We start from the raw sequence: 19800 nt of genomic DNA, 5'->3' as shown, positions 1-19800 counted from the left end.
GAGTAGTCTGCTCCAGTGTTTTCTGTAAGCAGGCTTTTAGGCCCATGCCTTTGTTTGGACACAAACCTGCATGAGGAAATTCTACCAGGTAACCATGAGGTCAATGTCTCATCATCCCTCATAACTATGACAACACTGGGGCCCCACAAGGGTGCGTCCTCAGTCCCCTTCTGTACTCCCTGTATACCTACGACTGTGTGGCCTCACACAGATCCAAATCCATCATCAAGTTCGCTGATGACACGACAGTAGTAAGCCTGATTACCAACAACAGCGAGACGGCCTACAGAGAGGTAGGCACTCTGACGGTGTGGTGCCGGGTAAACAACCTCTCCCTCAACGTCAGCAAAACAAAGGAGCTGTTTATAGACTTCAGGAGGAACCAGGCTGGGCACACCCCATCCTCATCAACAGGGTCGCTGTGGAGAAGGTGAAAAACTTGAAGTTCCTCGGCGTACACATCTCAGAGGAGCTGAAATGGTCAAACCACAGGGACACCATGGTGAAAAAGGTACGACAGTGAGGCCTGTCCCCGAGGGCCCTTGCAGTGTTCTACAGGAGCACCATCAAGAGCATACTGTCGGGCTACATCACAACCTGGTATGGCAACTCCACCGCCTCTGACCGTAAAGCAATACAGAGGGTGGTACACTCAGCCGAACGCACCATTGGGGGCTCACTACCTGTCCTTCAGGACACCTACAACACCAGATGTCACAGGAAGGCCAAGAAGATCATCATGGACCTCAGTCACCCAAACCATGGCCTGTTCTCCCCGCTTCCATCACTCAGATGCGGGCAGTGCAGAAGAATCATGGCTAAAACTATCCAATAGCTTCTACCCCCAGACCATTAGGCTGCTGAATATCCACCACTACTCAGCTATCTGCCCCCCCCCCCCCCCCCCCGGACTGTGATTGTATTTGTGCTTGTATGTGACCTGTACTCCTATTGTATTATTACACATGATACGTGTATAGACTATAGACTACGGCACAACCCACATTCTCCCCCAGCCTCTCAGGACAAAAACAAGTCCTTATCAGCCGTCATAATAAAGGTACCTTAGTAAACCCTGAGGAGAGAACAACAACAGAGGAGTAGGTTTAGGTCACTCTGCACGTAGGAGTAGTCTGCTCCAGTGTTTTCTGTAAGCAGGCTTTTAGGCCCATGCCTTTGTTTGGACACAAACCTGCATGAGGAAATTCTACCAGGTAACCATGAGGTCAATGTCTCATCATCCCTCTTAAGTATGACATGAAGATAGCTACCAGTCGCATGATTGGGTTTGGTTAGTCTCCAGGTATGCATGTTTTGCATTGTTGAAAGTGGAACAGCCATGTGCTGATACCTCTTTTTGTATTATTTATCGTGGTACGTGTGTTATGACTGTTATTGTTAGTTAGTGATGGCATTCACCAGTGATGGGAATCTGTCTGATGAAACCCTATATGAGGACAACAACAACATAGTCTTAATATGAGCTCTACTTTCCATCACAGAGAAGGAGCGAGGGAGAGAGGGAGGGGTAAGATGGGGGTAAACACAGTCGTCTTTGACCACACCTGATCAGTATTGTGTGACTGTCACCATCAACACATTTCTATTTACTGCAGCAGTATGGGTGTGTTTGTATGTGTATGAATCTGGGCTCTCTCTTTCTCCTTGACCTGGGCTCACACACAAGCACGTTCCCCTATTTGTGTGTGTGTGTGTGTGGTGTGTGTGTGTGTGTGTGTGTGTGTGTGTGTGTGTGTGTGTGTGTGTGTGTGTGTGTGTGTGTGTGTGTGTGTGTGTGTGTGTGTGTGTGTGGTAGAAGAGGGCACCCCCTGAGTGAGGGGAAAGTAGGGCATCAGGGTCATTCAAGAAGAGCCACGCAGATGTCATGGCATGTGACAGATCAACCATCAATCACACACCTGACCTCTACTACCTCTCCCACTCCTCTTGTCTCATACTACACCCATACACCCCTACACACACCAACACACACACTAAAGAACAGGAATGACTGTAGGCCATGAGCACACACACACACACACACACATGCACAGACACCAGTATAGGCACACTCACACAGACTGTCACACCTTAACATACTGTACACACCAGTGGAGGCTGCTGTGGGGAGGATGGTGCATAATAATGGCTGCAGTGGAGTCAATGGAATGGTGTTAAACGTGGTTTCCATGTGGTTGATACCATACCAATCCATTGACTCCATTCCAGTCATTACTATAAACTATCCTACCCTCAGCAGCCTCCACTGGTACACACAGATGGACACACACTTTGCCTTACACACAGAAACCCCGCTCCAGCCAGGAATGTGATTCAGAGTCAGTAATTACTCTACAGAGCTAGTTTGGTAAACCATGTTCAGCTCAGTCAAACCAGATTGCCTTGAAGTTTAACTGTTTGTGCTTGTATCTATTGTACGTACATGTGTCATACATAGTGAATGACGTCTGTTTGGCCCAGTTTTTCCATGCTGCAGACAGTTGAGAGAAGTAGAAACACAGACCGATGTGCATGAGGGAGAGGGAGAGAAAGTGGGAGAGAGAGCCGGAGAGAGAGACAGTGATTAGTAGAGCATGCTCATAAGCTCAGTGCTAGGGTTGAAGATTTTCCCGGTATTTTACAAATGTTCAACCTGGTATTTCACACCCAAACCAGAAGTGTAATTCTAAAGCATATCAATACATTATGTCTGGATTTGATTAGAGCTTTGATCAGCATGAACATTCCAGCCTGATGCTACCTGAGGATGATGAGCCATACATTAAAGTCAAGGATTTTCTTAATTTTGGGCCTGTCACAAAAGTGTTTAGGTATTCTGCTACTGTGTATTCTCTGTTTAGGGCTAGATAGCGTTCCAGTTTGCTCTGGTTTTTAGTTGATTCTTTCCAGTTATCTTTTTCTTTTCTCATAATTTGGTTGGGTCTGATTGTGTTGCTGTCCTGGGGTTCTGTGGGGTCTGTTTGTGTTTGTGAACAGAGCCCCAGTACCAGCTGGCTGAGAGGACTCTTCTCTAGGTTCATCTCTCTGTAGGTGAGGGTTTTGTGATTGAATGTGTGGAGATTGCTTCCTTTTAGGTGGTTGTAAAATGTAACAGCTCTTTTCTGGATTTTGATATTTAAAGGGTAAAGTCTTAATTGGGTGCTTGTCCCATTTTGTGAATTCTTGGTTGGTGAGTAGACCCCAGACCTCACAACCATAGAGAGCAATGGGTTCTACAACTAACTGAAATATTTTTAGCTAGATCCTAATTGGGATGTCAAGTTTTATGTGCCTTTTGATGGCATAGAAAGCCCTGTCTCTTAGAGTGTTCATAGCCTTGTGGAAGTTACCTGTGGTGTTGATGTTTAGGCTATGGTAGATATATTTAGTTGTGTGCTCTAGGGTAACGGTGCCTAGATAGAATTTGTATTTGTTGTCTTGGCAACTGGAGCTTTTTTAGAACACCATTATTTTTGTCTTACTAAGATTTACCGTCAGGGCCAAAGTCAGACAGAATCTGAGCAGAAGATCTAGGTGCTACTGAACCTCCTTAGCTCTCTCTCTCTCTCTCGCTAGTTCCAGCCCTCCTTTGGGTCCATCCCCCTCCCTGTAAAATGTGCTATTGGAGATGTGTGTCATGTGCGATATACCATGATCAGCAGCTGGATATAACGGTAGTGGTGAAGAAAAACAATGCTGTTGAAATGGCAGTGGCAACAGTTTTCTCATAGATGCCTGATTGTTGGTATTTTTCTGGCTACCCCTCTGTGCCTACAGGACAGAAGTTTGCGTCTGTTAGACCCTGTTAGACCATTGCTCTGTGCCCAGCGGATGGTGGAGGAGGTTAGAGCCTGTCTGGCCCAGTAATGTGTTTAAAAAATGGGCTGAAGGCCTTGCCTGCAGTGTAGCGCTGACGGGGTCCATTGTCCCTGGGCACAGGCCCGTGTGATGGGGGAGTAACCCGGGCCAACCTCACATAACAGTGACTCTTCCATCAGCCCTGCCTGCCTGGTGACTTGGCCAGAAACTCACCTATTCATTCATGCACACACACACACACACACACACACACATACACACACACACACACACACACACACACCAAAACACAAGCGCTTATGCACACTCACACACATACCAGTACACTAACATACAGTCCAGTGCACTTGATGTTTGGTTAAATTAGGTGGATTAGAGTGAGACCGATGTCTCCGATGTAGTGTAGGTCCTGGGATCAGAGGCACCGGGAGCCTGCACACACACACACACACACACACACACACACACACACACACACACACACACACACACACACACACACACACACACACACACACACACACACACACACACACACACACACACACACACACTCACTCACCCTTACATTCATACTCACACATATTCACACAAAGAGCACATATTCACTCAGAACTCCTAAACCTTCACCCTTTGTCCCCCTCGGTAGGGAGTCCCTCACGGGTCAGGGCCAGACAGGAGGGGTTGTCCTGGGCTAGAATACACCATGTATCCCAATTTGCCCCCACCCTCAGCTCTCCTTCTCTCTGCATTAGAACTAAGACCTGGTCATGGCTAGCGCTGTAGGATCCATTATTCCCATCCCTAATCCCTGTTGGGAAATTGAACATTGGGGATTAGCGTGTGTATGTGTGATTAGTCCCTGCCTGCTCCTCCATGCTAACCTTGGCCTCCCATCCCATCCTGTTCTGTAATTTCTCATCCCAGCTAGCCTCATAGCAGATTGGGCCTACAGTCAACACGTAACCCATTTAGACTATAAATTGTAATTTACGTAACTCTCTCCGGGAATATCACCGTATTTACATCTGTACAGGACAGATGTTTGTGTGTATCTGGAGGTGTATTTATGAAGGTCTATAAAACTGCTTGTGACCTGATTGTTTATCTATTAACAATTTTGTTGTTCTTCTTGGAAGGCTATGTGAAGTTGCTTAATATGATTGTTAATGCAGCTCTCTGTTAGCCTCTCTCTGTCTCTGTCTCACTCTCTCTGACACTTTGGTAATGCCTGCTGCACCATTTGTTTGGCGTTATGGATCTGTGTACTGTCTGTCTGTAAAATGGGTGTAGTTCTGCCGGAGCGCGGAGGAGCAACGAGCCCTCACCTTTTTCAATCTGAGAATTGAGTTCCACAGTATGAGTCATAATACCCATTAAACCTTGCGGTAAAACCCGGAAATGGTTTCAATTGTATTTTCACAATTCATTTTTCCGTCAGGATTTTAGAACTATTTCATATAAGGTCTGTGTTTCGTGTAGGCTTACCCTGGAGTAACGTTTTGATAACAGCATAAATCTCCCAGACAAGGTAACTTTTATCAATATATTCGCCTGTAATCATCACCCCAAAATGAAACGCTAATTAGCCGCTAATGTGGCTATTATACAGAACTACACATCTTGTCACAAGCTTTGACGTCATCCATCAAAGCACATTTCTCCATGCAAATTTATCGACAAGTAGAAACTAGTTTTAGTTTATTGTGTAAATTATTATTATTTCATGTGTATTCATTCATGTTTAGCATTTTCCAAATTACCTAGCTAATTACTTTAGCGTTTATACTTTTAATTACCCTGGCCTTTAGCTAACCTAGGTCTCTGTTGATCAGAAGAAAGGATGGTTCTGTGCTATGTACCGGATTGTAACCACTATTCTGATAAGCACACGTGCGTTTGATAGTTTTCCAACCTCTGTAAGCGAGAGCCATCGCTGGGGATAAGGTAATCCCTGTTTGCTAGCTGCTAACAAGCTATTTTAGTTAGTCAAAGATCTGTGGTTACCTAGATGTTTTTGAAAATTATCTAAATAATAATCTACAGTAGTTATGTATAAAACCCACGTTACCTTACAAGTAACAAAGAAAATCAGCACAGGCTAGCACAATGATTGTCGTCCCCTTTTATTAATTATTGTGTGAGCTAGCCAGCTAGTTAACTTTGGCTCACGGTTGGTGTAGTCATACTTTTTCACATGGTGACATGCTAGCTAACTTTAGCCCACCAGGGTAGGGATATAGCTAGTTAGGTAAATATCGACTGGTGGGCTAGTTAGGCACCTTGGCTGGCTAGTTGACTACATTAGCTAATGTTAGCTAGCTAACGTTGCACCTTCTCATCATGGTGTAGTTGGACTTTCCTGACTGACGGTGACATACTAGCGAATCTGCCTAACATTGGCGATTAGCGCTAACGTTAAATATTCCTGCCATGTTGGACTAGCTAGCAAAGTTAGCTAAATATCCGTGCCCTGGTGGGCTAACATTAGCTAGCATGTGGCCATATGGGAAAATGACTACACGAACGGTGAGCTAACGTTAAGTAGCTGTCTAGTTAGCTCACAAAGGACTTGTGGGATAAGTGTTTTCCCATACAAAATACAAACGGTTTTGTTCCACGACTGTATACGTTGTACATCCCTAATCACATAACCTGTGAAGTCAGTTAAACAGTACCAGTCAAAAGTTTGGACACACCTACTCATTCAAGGGTTTTTCTTACATTGTACATTGTAGCAGAATAGTGAAGACAAACTATGTTATAACACATAGAATAATGTAGTAACCAAAAAAGTGTTAAACAATTTTTTAATTCTTCAAAGTAGCCACCATTTGCATTGATTACAGCTTTGCACACTCTTGGCATTCTCTTAACCAGCTTCACCTGGAATGCTTTTCCAACAGTCTTGAAGGAGTTCGCTCATATGCTGAGCACTTGTTGGCTACTTTTCCTTAACTCTGCAGTCCAACTCATCCCAAACCATCTCAATTGGGTTGAAGTCGGGTGATTGTGGAGGCCAGGTCATCTGATGCAGCAATTCATCACTCTCCTTCTTGGTCAAATAGACCTTACACAGTCTGTAGGTGTGTCCTGTTGAAAAACAAATGATATTCCTACTAAGTGCAAACAGATGGGATGGCGTATCTCTGCAGAATGCTGTGGTAGCCATATTGGTTGTGTGTCTTGAATTCTAAATAAATCACCGTGTCACCAGCAAAGCACCCCCAAACATCACACCTCCATGCTTCACGGTGGGAACCACACATGCGGAGATCAACCGTTCACCTTCTCTGCGTCTCACAAAGACACAGCGGTTGGAACCGAACATCTAAAATTTGGACAGATTAGAGGTCGACCGATTAATTGGAATGGCCGATTAATTATGGCCGATTTCAACATTTTTTGTACACCTTTATTTAACTAGGCAAGTCAGTTAAGAACACATTCTTATTTTCAATGACGGCCTAGGAACGTTGGGTTAACGGCCTTGTTCAGGGGCAGAACGACAGATTTTTACCTTGTCAGCTCGGGGATTCAATCTTGCAACCTTACGGTTAACTAGTCCAACGCTCTAACCACCTGCCTTACATTGCACTCCACGAGGAGCCTGCATGTTACGCGAATGGAGTAAGAAGCCAAGGTAAGTTACTAGCTAGCATTAAACTTATCTTATAAAAAAACAATCAATCAATCAAAATCACTAGTTGACTACACATGGTTGATGATATTACTAGTTTATCTAGCGTGTCCTGCGTTACATATAAACGATGCGGTGCGCATTCGTTGCTCCAACGTGGTTGCTCCAACGTGTACCTAACCATAAACATCAATGCCTTTCTTAAAATCAATACACAAGTATATATTTTTAAACCTGCATATTTAGTTAATATTGCCTGTTAACATGAATTTCTTTTAACTAGGAAAATTGTGTCACTTCTCTTGCAACAGAGTCAGGGTATATGCAGCAGTTTGGGCCGCCTGGCTCGTTGCGAACTGTGTGAAGACTATTTCTTCCTAACAAAGACAGCCAACTTCGCCAAACGGGGGATGATTTAACAAAAGCGCATTTGCGAAGAAAGCACAATCGTTGCACGACTGTACCTAACCATAAACATCAATTCCTTTCTTAAAATCAATACACAGAAGTATATATTTTTAAACCTGCATATTTAGCTAAAAGAAATCCAGGTTAGCAGGCAATATTAACCAGCTGAAATTGTCACTTCTCTTGCGTTCAGTGCACGCAGAGTCAGGGTATATGCAACAGTTTAGGCCACCTGGCTCATTGCGAACTAATTTGCCATAATTTTACGTAATTATGACATAACATTGAAGGTTGTGCAATGTAACAGGAATATTTAGACTTATGGATGCCACCCGTTAGATAAAATACAGAATGGTTCTGTATTTCACTGAAAGAATAAACGTTTTGTTTTCGAGATGATTGTTTCCGGATTCGACCATATTAATGACCTAAGGCTCATATTTCTGTCTGTTATTTTGTTATAATTAAGTCTATGATTTGATAGAGCAGTCTGACTGAGCGGTGGTAGGCACCAGCAGGATCGTAAGCATTCATTCAAACAGCATTTCGTGCGTTTTGCCAGCAGCTCTTCGCAATGCTTCAAGCATTGCGCTGTTTATGACTTCAAGCCTATCAACTCCCGAGATTAGGCTGGTGTAACCGATGTGAAATGGCTAGCTAGTTAGCGGGGTGCGCGCTAATAGCATTTCAAACGTCACTCGCTCTGAGACTTGGAGTAGTTGTTCCCCTTGCTCTGCATGGGTAACGCTGCTTCGAGGGTGGCTGTTGTCGATGTGTTCCTGGTTCGAGCCCAGGTAGGAGCAAGGAGAGGGACGGAAGCTATACTGTTACACTGGCAATACTAAAGTGCCTATAAGAACATCCAATAGTCAAAGGTATATGAAATACAAATCATATAGAGAGAAATAGTCCTATAATTCCTATAATAACTACAACCTAAAACTTATTACCTGGGAATATTGAAGACTCATGTTAAAAGGAACTACCAGCTTTCATATGTTCTCATGTTCTGAACAAGGAATTTAAACGTTAGCTTTCTTACATGGCACATATTGCACTTTTACATTCTTCTCCAACACTTTGTTTTTGCATTATTTAAACCAAATTGAGCATATTTCATTATTTATTTGAGGCTAAATTGATTTTATTGATGTATTAAATTAAGTTCAAATAAGTGTTCATTCAGTATTGTTGTAATTCTCATTATTACAAATAAATGTAAAAAAAAATCGGCCGATTTAATAAGTATCGTTTTTTTGGGTCCTCCAATATTCGGTATCGGCGTTGAAAAATCATAATCGGTCGACCTCTCCATCAGATCAAAGGGCAGATTTCCACCGGTCTAATGTTCATTGCTCGTGTTTCTTGGCACAAGCAAGTCTCTTCTTCTTATTTGTGTCCTTTATTAGTGGTTTCTTTGCAGCAATTCAACCATGAAGGCTTGATTCACGCAGTCTCCTCTGAACAGTTGATGTTGAGATGTGTCTGTTACTTGAACTCTGAAGCATTTACTGGGGCTGCAATTTCTGAGGAAGGCAACTCTAATGAACTTATTCTCTGCAGCAGAGGTAACTCTTGGTCTTCCTTTCCTGTGGCGGTCCTCATGAGAGCCAGTTTCATCATAACGCTTTATGGTTTTTGCGACTGCATTTGAAGAAACTTTCAAAGTTCTTGACATTTTCCGGGTTGTCTGACCATTTCTTAGAGTAATGATGGACTGTTGTTTCTCTTTGCTTATTTGAGCTGTTCTAGACATAATTTGGACTTGGTCTGAATTACTGAACAAAAATATAAATGTAACATGTAAAGTGTTGGTCCCATGTTTTCACAAGTTGAAATAAAAGATCCCAGAAATGTTCCATCCACACACAAAGCTTATTTCTCTAAAATGATGTGCCAATTTTGTTTACATCCCTGTTAGTGAGCATTTCTTCTTTGCCAAGATAATCCATCCACCTGACAGGTGTGGCATATCAAGAAGCTGATTAAACAGCATGATCATTACACAGGTGCACCTTGTGCGGGGGACAATAAAAGGCCACTCTAAAATGTGCAGTTTTGTCACACAACACAATGCCACAGAGGTCTCAAGTTTTTAGGGAGCGTGCAATTGGCATGCTGACTGCAGGAATGTCCAACAGAGCTGTTTCCAGAGAATTGAATGTTAATTTCTCTACCATAAGCTGGCTCCAACGTCGTTTTAGAGAATTTGGGGGATGCATTTTATGCATATTATATAATGATAGGCTACTCAATCGGCTACATCTGTCAGTACAAACTTTGAGGAAATTGCCATAAAAAATAACTCAGTTAAAACTACACCACTGGTATGTAATGGTTTTTGGTGAGAGGGGGAACCATTCTTTTTGTTTTATATTCAGACTAGCGCTCCTACAAGCCAATTTAGGCCAAGACAACGCAGAGCCCTTCTCCTCACCATCAGTTCATATCTCCGATCATCTCAGTTTATTTTTCCTTCTCCCTGCTCTGTATCAGCTGATAAGAATAACAAGCCAAACAGGCTAATAGAAAGGGAAAATGTTTTGACTTTCCCTCTGTGTTCCTCTATCCCCCAGATTCAAATGATCTTCTGCATTGGCATCAGAATGCAAAGTAGAATTTTGCAGAAGCAGTTACTAATTCAACAGATATCAACAAATGTATTCCTCCCCCTCTAAATATCACAGGAAGCTGCTGATGGGCAAAAGGCTCATAATAATGACCGGAACAGAGCAAATGTAATGGCATCAAACACCTGGAAACCATGTATTTGATGCCATTCAACTAATTCTGCTCCAGTCATTAACACGTGCCTGTTCTCTGCAATTAAGGTGCCACCAACTTCCTGTGCTACTGTAGATACTGTAGATATGTTTTGTCTCTGTCTGTTCTCTATGCTTGCTTTTCTCCCCTCCCCCACTTTCGCTTGTCTCTCGTTCCTCTTTGTTTGCTTGTTCCTGTTCCTTCCTCAGTGCTTAGTTCCCGCCCAACAACAGCTGCTGGACTCTGATAGGCTGAAGCGGGGTAGGAGGAGGCGCTGAGGAAAATGTTTTGATCCTTTTCTTGCTCTGAGTTCAGTACAGACGTCAGTTCAGTATCATCGACAGACAGTCAGGAACAACCCACGCTTGCTCTCACACACAACCTACAGCCCCGGAGCTGTCTAAAACAACAATTTAGTAGCACTGTGTACTCAGGGAGATTACCTTAATCCAAGCCTGGACTATACTACTCTGCTTTTGGACCAGGAAAGAACAGGGAACTAAAGGATTTTTCTCTTTTCTTCTCCTTCCTGCTATGCCCTTTGTTTTCCCCACTGTGGTCTCTGCTGTCCTAGCAGGCGTCCACTAGCGCCCCCCAGTGAAACAGAGCGGTACAGCCAGAGCATAGGGAGCCCGGGCAGCCTCATCGTGGGCCCCTCCAGTTTAGCTGTCCGATGCGGAGTGAGGATGAGTCCTGCTCTAGAAGCCCTCATGCAGGCAGACGGGACACCCCCCTATCCCGGGAAAGGGGTGATGCTTGAGCCTTTTGTGCACCAGGTGGGGGGCCACTCCTGCGTGCTACGTTTCGGCGACCAGACCATCTGCAAGCCCCTCATCCCCCGAGAACATCAGTTCTACAAGAGCCTGCCCCCCGAGATGAGGAAGTTCACCCCCCAGTACAGAGGTAAGTTTATTCCCTTACCCCACCCTAAACCCACAATCTAACACTGTCATTGGAATAACATCCATTATGCTGTGTATTTGTGCGCTATTGCTACTGCCCAGTATTAATCTCCCCATATTCCTCCTTCAACCTGGTATCAGATCATTTTGTATTATTCTGTACGAAATCTGAGATACTCCATTAGTATGATGTGTTACGTTTCGTGTATTAATTTGTGGATGTCCATCACCCATTTCCTATGATGTGTTACGAATTTGTAAAATGTACTATAATGTTACGAATTATCAAAACATACAATATGTTACGGATTTTCTAAATGTATTACATGCTACGAATTTGTAAGACATACTATATGTTGAGAATTTGGAAACGTTTGATATGTTACAAATTCTGGCCAGATGGCTAATGTTAGCTAGCTGGCTAACATTAGCTAGTATGGAGGTTAAGTTTAGGAGTTAGATTAAAGGGTTAGGGGAAGGGTTAGCTAAAAGTGTTGGCGAAGGATTAGCTAATATGCTAAGTAGTTGCAAAGTAGCTAAAAAGTATTAAGTAGTTGAACAGTTGCTAATTAGCTCAAATGCTAAAGTTGATGAGATTTAACCTCTGAAACCATTGGGTTAATTTTGCCTTAAATAACCATCTGTCTTATGCAACCAGACCAAATGTAACGTCATACTAATTTGAGTGTCCCGGATTTACATTTACTATGTTACGTTTAGTCTATGAGACCAGGCTGCCTTCTTCTGTCTGTTTCTCTACCTCCATCTCTACCTCCATCTCTCAAATTTATTCTCCCTGGTCCTCTACTGATATGGTTGGCTGGTGTGTTTTGTATTATTGGCTGCATTTAGGATTACAGCAGGTCACTGAAGATGGCAGTACCACGGCACAAAGGGATTTGTTTTATGTTGGCGCTTAAGTGAGGGTGGGGGACAGACAGTATGTGACTCCATGATGCGTCAGGGCTATGCAGTAGTGAGAGGTCATTCTGCGAACGGCTATTTTTGAAATGATCTTTTTGGTGAACCCGAATCGCATCAGTGAAAGAGCTGTTCATTTGTCTCCCTGATTTGCATAAAAAAGAATAATTTAACCTTTATTTAACTAGGCAAGTCAGTTAGGAAAAATTCTTATTTACAATGACGGCCTACCCCAGCCAGATCCTAACCCCGGACGACGCTGGGCCGATTGGGAGTCCCATAGGGCTGTGCACAATCACGGCCGGTTGTGATACAGCCTGGAATCGAACCAGGGCCTGTAGTGATGCCTCTAGCACTGAGATGCAGTGCCTTAGACCACTGCGCCACTCAGGAGCCTACTACTACTGCCCTTTTGACTTCAAAACGAGTTTTTCTGCAGTTAACTTACAAAATAATTCTCTAAAGAGGGTGAATCGTCACTGCAGAAACAATACATAATGGGGAAAGAGCATCAATCTGGTCCACTGGTCCACAAAAATTGTAGCCTACCTTTTGGGCTTTAAATTGGAGATTAGCATTTTTTTCAGTGGTTGAAGTTCAATTTTGAAGTGTTTTGAACTAGGTGCCGTCAGAATCAAATGAGACGTCTCTTTTACGTGAACGGAGCCAAATGAGACGGCTCACTGAAAAGACTCGGAATGCACATCACTACTCTGCAGTGTCAGGTAACGTAATGGTGGAGACTGGAGAGGGGTATGGCAGGCTCTTTATAACCTGGCGGCTAGGTGTGACCCCTTTATCAAAGGACAGGGCATTTTGCATTAGACAAAGTGGAAGAGATGACTGTCATGGAAAATAAATACACACACACACACACACACACACACACACACACACACCTTGGGTGGAATATCACATTCTGTTTAGTTTTTAATTTACCATGAAGCTGCACTCGTTGCCTCCTGACACTTGCACGCACAGAGAGGCATAAACACTTACCACACACACACACACTTTCTATGGCGTCACTCCTACTCCGGTTATGTGACAGAGTTGAGGCGCTAGTATGGTATCTGACTCTGCAGCAATGTATCGTGGCACTATAAAAAGACCAGTGGGATTTGGAGAGGAAGATGTAGATAGAAGAGCGCAGACATCTGTTGACACTGAGAAATATTCCACATCAAACACACATGTTCACTTCTGCTCAAAACACTCTTACACACACACACACACACACCCATTCTCACGCTCTTACAAACTCATTTAGGCCGCCCATATACAGTCACTTTCACATACTCACAAAGTACATTAGTCACAGGTACTCACATACTCATCCTCACATGCCCGATGACAGTACAGCTCTGACAGTTGGAACAGGCCTGGGCAGTAGAGGGTTAACTGTTGCAGGGTAGTGACATCACTATGCATGACATCACTCAGGGCAGGCGCTGCAGAGGAGGGATAAGCGCTGGGTTCCATTGTCCTTCATGTCACTAGCCAACCCCCCTAGTGTCATCTCATACACATAGGCCCTAATGAAGGATCTGTCTTTATGTTTCAGAGAACCTTTTCTCCAGTGTCAACCAAGGATGTTTTGTTGTGTAAATATTACGGAAAGGCTGGGATTTTCTTGTTTTGTGCTGTCATATTTTCATGTTTATATCCAATTGGACGATGTATATTCATCTCACTCCCTCTCCCCATCTTGCTCCATCTTCCAATCCTTCCATCCCTCCCTCTCTCTGGTTGATGTCAGCTCCTGCAGTTGTGATCTTTTACTCTTCCTGTCTTGAAACCACCAGTCAGCGGTGAGAGCTGCAGTACACGTGGGGGTTTATTGGGTAGAGCAGGGTTTCCCAAATTCTGTCTTGTGCCAATCCCCCCCCCGGTACACTTTTTGGTTTTTGCCCTAGCACTGCACAGCTGATTCAAATAGCCAGTTCATCATCAAGCTTTGATTATTTTAATCAGCTGTGTAATGCTAGGGCAAAAACCAACACATGCACTCATGGGTGGCTCCAGGACCGAGTTTGGGAAACTGGGATAGAGGTAGGGAGTGCGTTCATGTTTGGGGAACCCTAACTAACCCAAATTATACCAGGACTAAGAAAGTGTGTATACAGTTTTCTATGAATGTGTTCCGGAGACACCCACCCTCCTCCACACCACTCTGTTAACCCCCCACCCCCCACCACCACTCTGTTTTTCATTTGTTAGTGTGTTTGGATTATTGCCTTCAATTGACACTATATAAAAAGGCAAGTCAGACCTGAAAGGACTCGTCCGAGAGGCAGGTAACGCAAAGTGCCTTACTTGATGGAACTTTTGGATCTCTATCAAATAATAGAATATCACACTGTTGGGTGAATGTCTTCATTTCTGGTGTATTGTCATGGTTGTATTTGAGTTTATACAGTGTATCTTTGCTGTGATTTCTATTGGGTTGCCTTGAAATGTAGTAGCACTGTATGCGTATCAATTGATTTGTGGTTGTTGGTGGGTTTGCTAGTTAATAAAGTTTGGACTGAGTGTAATACATTCCAGCCTCCTGTGATGTTTGTGTATCTCTTTGCTTCTTGGGTTCACGCGGTGCCGTGCGTGCTGGACCTGAAGATGGGCACGCGGCAGCATGGTGACGACGCATCAGAGGAGAAGAAGGCCAATCAGATTCGCAAATGTCAACAGAGCACCTCCGCCTCCATCGGTGTCCGCCTTTGTGGCATGCAGGTGTACCAGTCAGACTCAGGCCAGCTGATGTTCATGAACAAGTACCATGGGCGTAAGCTGAGCCTGCCGGGCTTCAAGGAGGCCCTGTTCCAGTTCTTCCACGATGGACAGCGTCTGCGGCATGAGCTGCTCTCCCCGGTGCTGTGGAAGCTCAGGGAGATGCAGGAAACCCTGGAGTCCTGCGAGTCTTACCGCTTCTACTCCTCCTCCCTCCTCATCATCTATGATGGGGAGCCCCCCGCACCTGCGCCCCCACCCGACCCCGCCACCGCGGAGGAGAGGAGGGTGACGATGACGAGCCCTCAGATGAGGAAGAGGAGGAAGAGAAAGAAGGTGCATTTGGGTTCCCCCGTGGATCGCCAGCTGGCAGCAGTGCTGGTGGGAGCAGTAACGGCAGCAGTAAGGGAAGCGCTGGTCGCTCATCCCGCGGTGGAGGAGGGGAGGCCAGCAGCCCGGCGGTGGATGTGAGGATGATAGATTTTGCCCACACGACGTGCCGCCATTACGGGGAGGACAGTGTGGTGCATGAGGGTCAGGACAGCGGCTACATCTTCGGCCTGCAGAACCTCATCACTATCATCTCCCAGCTGGAGGAGCACAGCGCCGACTAAAGGCTGAGCCTCCACTCTGGAAAACTCTAATCCAACCTGGGAATAACAGCACTGAGCTGTAGCCCTGGTCTGCCCTCCTCCGCCACTGGCCTGGTCCTAATGGCCACCACACAGCCGGGGGTCTGACCCCCCCACCTACTGTAGTGGAGAAACAGGGAGCTTCTGGGTTGGTGCTGGGGTCGGTCCCGCACCCCCCAAACCAACACGGGACAGGACTGCTTGTGCACTCGTTTGCAACTTGTCTCTGTGACTGTTCTTCCTCACTTTCTTCCTTTCTTTATTTTCTATGTAGTGGGAGTGATTGTGTCTGAGACTCTGGTATATTAACAGGCTCAGGGACTCATGTAGCATCCTGTCCTCCTTTCCTCCTGTCCTCCTTTCCTCTGCTCCTCTGTTAGACTGTTTTCTTTAGAGAGGGGGACCAAAAGCTGAAGTGTAGTTCTGGAGGTTGTACTTTATGCTTTTAAACTGTATGGTGATGTGAAGTGTTTGTGGATGGCGTTTGGACTGCTGTTCCCCCAACAGCACAGCACACACGAGTGGAGGTTGCTTCTGTACAGACTGAACAGGGCTAGGCCGGTCACTCGGTCAGCTGGCAACTCCTCACTCTCTCCTATGGCCGATTTTTGTATTTCTTCTGGTGTTGTTGCTGGGGTCTGCAGAAAACAGACTTTTGTTATACTTTTGGCCGTCTGGATTTACAAAAATAACGATGCATGGAAGGAGAATAAGATTTGGGTGAAGAATGGATTTCTACCTTTTGTCAACAATACCACCCCCCCCCCCCCCCGTACTGTTTAGTCCCTAAATCAAAGACATTTAAAGTGGGTTTATAAGGGAATAACATTACTTTGTCATTTTCTTTGTTTTTGTCTGATTTGCTCCTCTTCATTCCGGAAATGGTGACTGAACACAATAATATATTGATAAGGACAATAAATACAAAGACTATAGACTTTATTTATTTGTCATATTTCTTCAAAATAAACAAAGAAAAATGTAAACAAAATGGAGCAATGATGACAACATTCCATATTACTGTTCTGATAATGACTAGTGAGTATTGTTTTTTGCAAGACCTGTGTGTCACTAGTATGTTGGAAGAAAAATAAAGACATTTCTTGTGGTAAAAGCAATTTTCTGTCATTGAGTCCATAGTACTTCTAGGAAATGGATGGGTGGGGGCACAGGGTGGTGGGAAATAAGGGGGGTCAGTGGCAATGTTCCCTCTAATTTTCAGGTCTGCTGAGCGCAAACTTGAACATTGTGAAAATTCTGTGCAACTTCCAGGATGTGTTTACTGTGAACACTGAGGCTGTACCCACCTTAAGTTACAGTTTTAACAGTGGCCAAGTAGGCTACTGTGGCTATTTGAGCTTGACATTAACCTGTTTATCCACTTCTAGTGACTAAAAATATTTTTGTGTTTGATTAAAGAAACCACTTCACTAAATAAAATGCATTATTATTCTCTTTCCATTATTACAGAGAATCAGACAAATTATGATACCCTCTGCATATTGGCTACGTAGGCTTGAGTAAACTGTCTCAAAATACAACACTGCCACTTTGACAAAAAAAATCTTTACCTGACTTGCTTTTCAATGATGGCTAGAAATACAAATGTTTTGTGCTCTTGTAGGAAGCAATCACTCCCCGATTGCTGACTACAAATGATCTATATCTGGGCTAATCTCACCAACTAGCAAAGGATATGAACAAAATGTGCATAAGTGGCAACATGAAGCTCTTGCTTTGATCTCTGAGCAAGCGCATCTACTCACAACCAATGTTCCCTCAACGGTGCACAGTAGCCCTGAGACTGCCACGCAGCTCCATGGGACTACCTGGCAAGCGCAGAGGAAATATCAGCCCACAGAAAGAAGCACAAGATTGAACTTCACTCAACTTTCTACAGTTTTCCCTGTTAACATTATCAACGTTTCCCTTTACTGTGGCATTTGTGATCGAATCAACGTAATACTCGCCACTTTCAATGCAACACGACTCAGCCATACGCTGCAGAGACCGGCATAACCAATCAAAGCTGCAGTAGGCCTATATGCAAACAGACCATTGCCATTATAAGCCTGCGTTGAGACAATGACTTATCAATGCTTTAGCATTATGCTCACCCTGCACTAACATAAATAACATGAGAATATATACTTCTGCTAAGCTTCCCAGTAAAGAAATGAAAACAAGCAAGCATCCCAGAAAAGTGCTCAAAATAGTCCATGTTAACATATGTAGCTTAAGAAACAAGGTTCATGAAATTAATAACTTGCTAGTTACAGATGATGTTCATATTCTGACTATCTCTGAAAATCACTCAGACAATAACTTTGATGATACTGTGGTAGCAATAAAAGGTTATAACATTTACAGAAAATACAGATATGCCAGTGGTGGAGTTGTTGCTGTTTATATTCAGAACCACATTCCTGTAAAGATTAGAGAGAATCTCATGTTAAATACTGTTGAAGTAATATAGCTACAGGTTCATCTGCCTCGTCTAAAGCCCATTCTGGTGGGAAGCTGCTATAGGCCACCAAGTGCTAAAAGTCACTATCTGGATAATGTGTGAAATGCTTGATAATGTATGTGCTATCAACAGGGAGGTATATTTTCTGGGGGATTTAAAAATTGACTGGCTTTCATCAAGCTGTCCACTCATGAAAAAGCTTCAAACATTGACCAGTGCCTACAACCTGGTTCAGATTATCAGTCAACCTACCAGGGAAGTTAAAACAGCACAGGAATAAAATCATCAACATGGATTGATCACGTCTTTACTAATGCTGCAGAAATGTTCTTGAAAGCACTATCCAGATCCATCAGCTGTAATGATCACAACATAGTAGTCACATCTAGGAAAAAACTAAGTTCCAAAGGCTGGGCCTAAAATAGTCTATAAGAGGTCATACAAGACGTTTTGTAGTGATTCCTATGTTGTTGATGTAAAGAATATTTGTTGGTCCATGGTGTGTAAGAAGGAGCAAACAGACGTTGCACTTGACACATTTATGAAATTGCTTTATCTCAGTCAATAATAAGCATGCACCCATTAAGAACATGACTGTAAAAATAGTTAAATCCTCGTGGATTGATGAGGAATTGAACAATTGTATGGTTGAGAGGGATGAGGCAAAATAAATGGCAAATAAGTCTGGCTGCGCAACCGATTGGCAAATGTACGGCAAATTGAGAAATCATGTAACTAAACTAAAAGAAGAAATGACATAAAGAATGACAATAAAAAGCTTTGGAGAACCTTCAGTTACATTTTGGGAGTACGGGCTGAGTAACAGGGAAAGCTCTAGAAAGTTGAGTGAAATTCAATCTGGTGCTTCTCTCCATGGGTTGATATTCTGCTCTTAGCAGAATATCGGGGCGCTGCGCAGCAGCACAGTTTAGAGGCAACATTGGTTGGTGGGATGAAAGACGGTAAATTAAAGTGAAAGGGCTGTTAAATTGACCACTGAAATACTGTTGTCACCATGGCACACCACATCTGCAGTAAGTCAGATTAAATAAGCCAACCTGTGGGAAAATCTGTCACTTCTATACAGGTGTGGATGATGGAGTCACCTCATAGTAATCTGATAGTGAATGTCCCTTTACCTATCAATACACTAGTCTTGGGGTCTAAGAGTGCCAACAGGGAAAATAAGAACGACACGTTTCATTACATGCATCACACTCTTTAAGAGTTTATCCTATTACGCAGTTTATGTGTTTTGGTTTGTTCATTTTCTGCCCGGCTGAGACGTCTGTGACTCCCTCGAGTGTTCTAGCACGTTTATGATCTTCGCATTAGGGCCCACCCAAGCTCGATTATTCTCACCAATCCTGGAAAACAAGAGTGGAAAACATTTGGCATTGTGTAAAGCAGTTGGCTGGTACAACCAGGGAGTGGTGTGATGTTGGCTGATGCAGGTAGTTGCCATGGGAATCTCCCTAAGAAACGTCTTGGGCTTACATGTTCTCTCTGACCCTTGTATTG

The 19800-nt window shown here is 43.8% G+C and overlaps 1 protein-coding gene across 1 annotated transcript; it reads left to right on the top strand.

Moving 5' to 3' along the window:
* Positions 1–10970: 10970 nt before the first annotated feature.
* ip6k2 (inositol hexaphosphate kinase 2) lies at positions 10971–16930 on the top strand (the record flags this gene model as incomplete). Its single annotated transcript, NM_001140432.1, is given in 5 exon segments — positions 10971–11535; positions 11986–11995; positions 11998–11999; positions 15034–15421; positions 15424–16930. Coding segments are annotated over 5 exon segments (990 nt in total), but the record flags the coding sequence as incomplete, so codon positions are not given.
* Between the last annotated feature and the right edge of the window lie 2870 nt (positions 16931–19800).

This window comes from Salmo salar, chromosome 22, assembly GCF_965601325.2.
Source record: "Salmo salar chromosome 22, fSalSal1, whole genome shotgun sequence".
Lineage (NCBI taxonomy): Eukaryota > Metazoa > Chordata > Actinopteri > Salmoniformes > Salmonidae > Salmo > Salmo salar.
The sequence above is the reverse complement of the archived record's forward strand: the minus strand, read 5'-3'. Positions and strand labels throughout refer to the sequence as shown.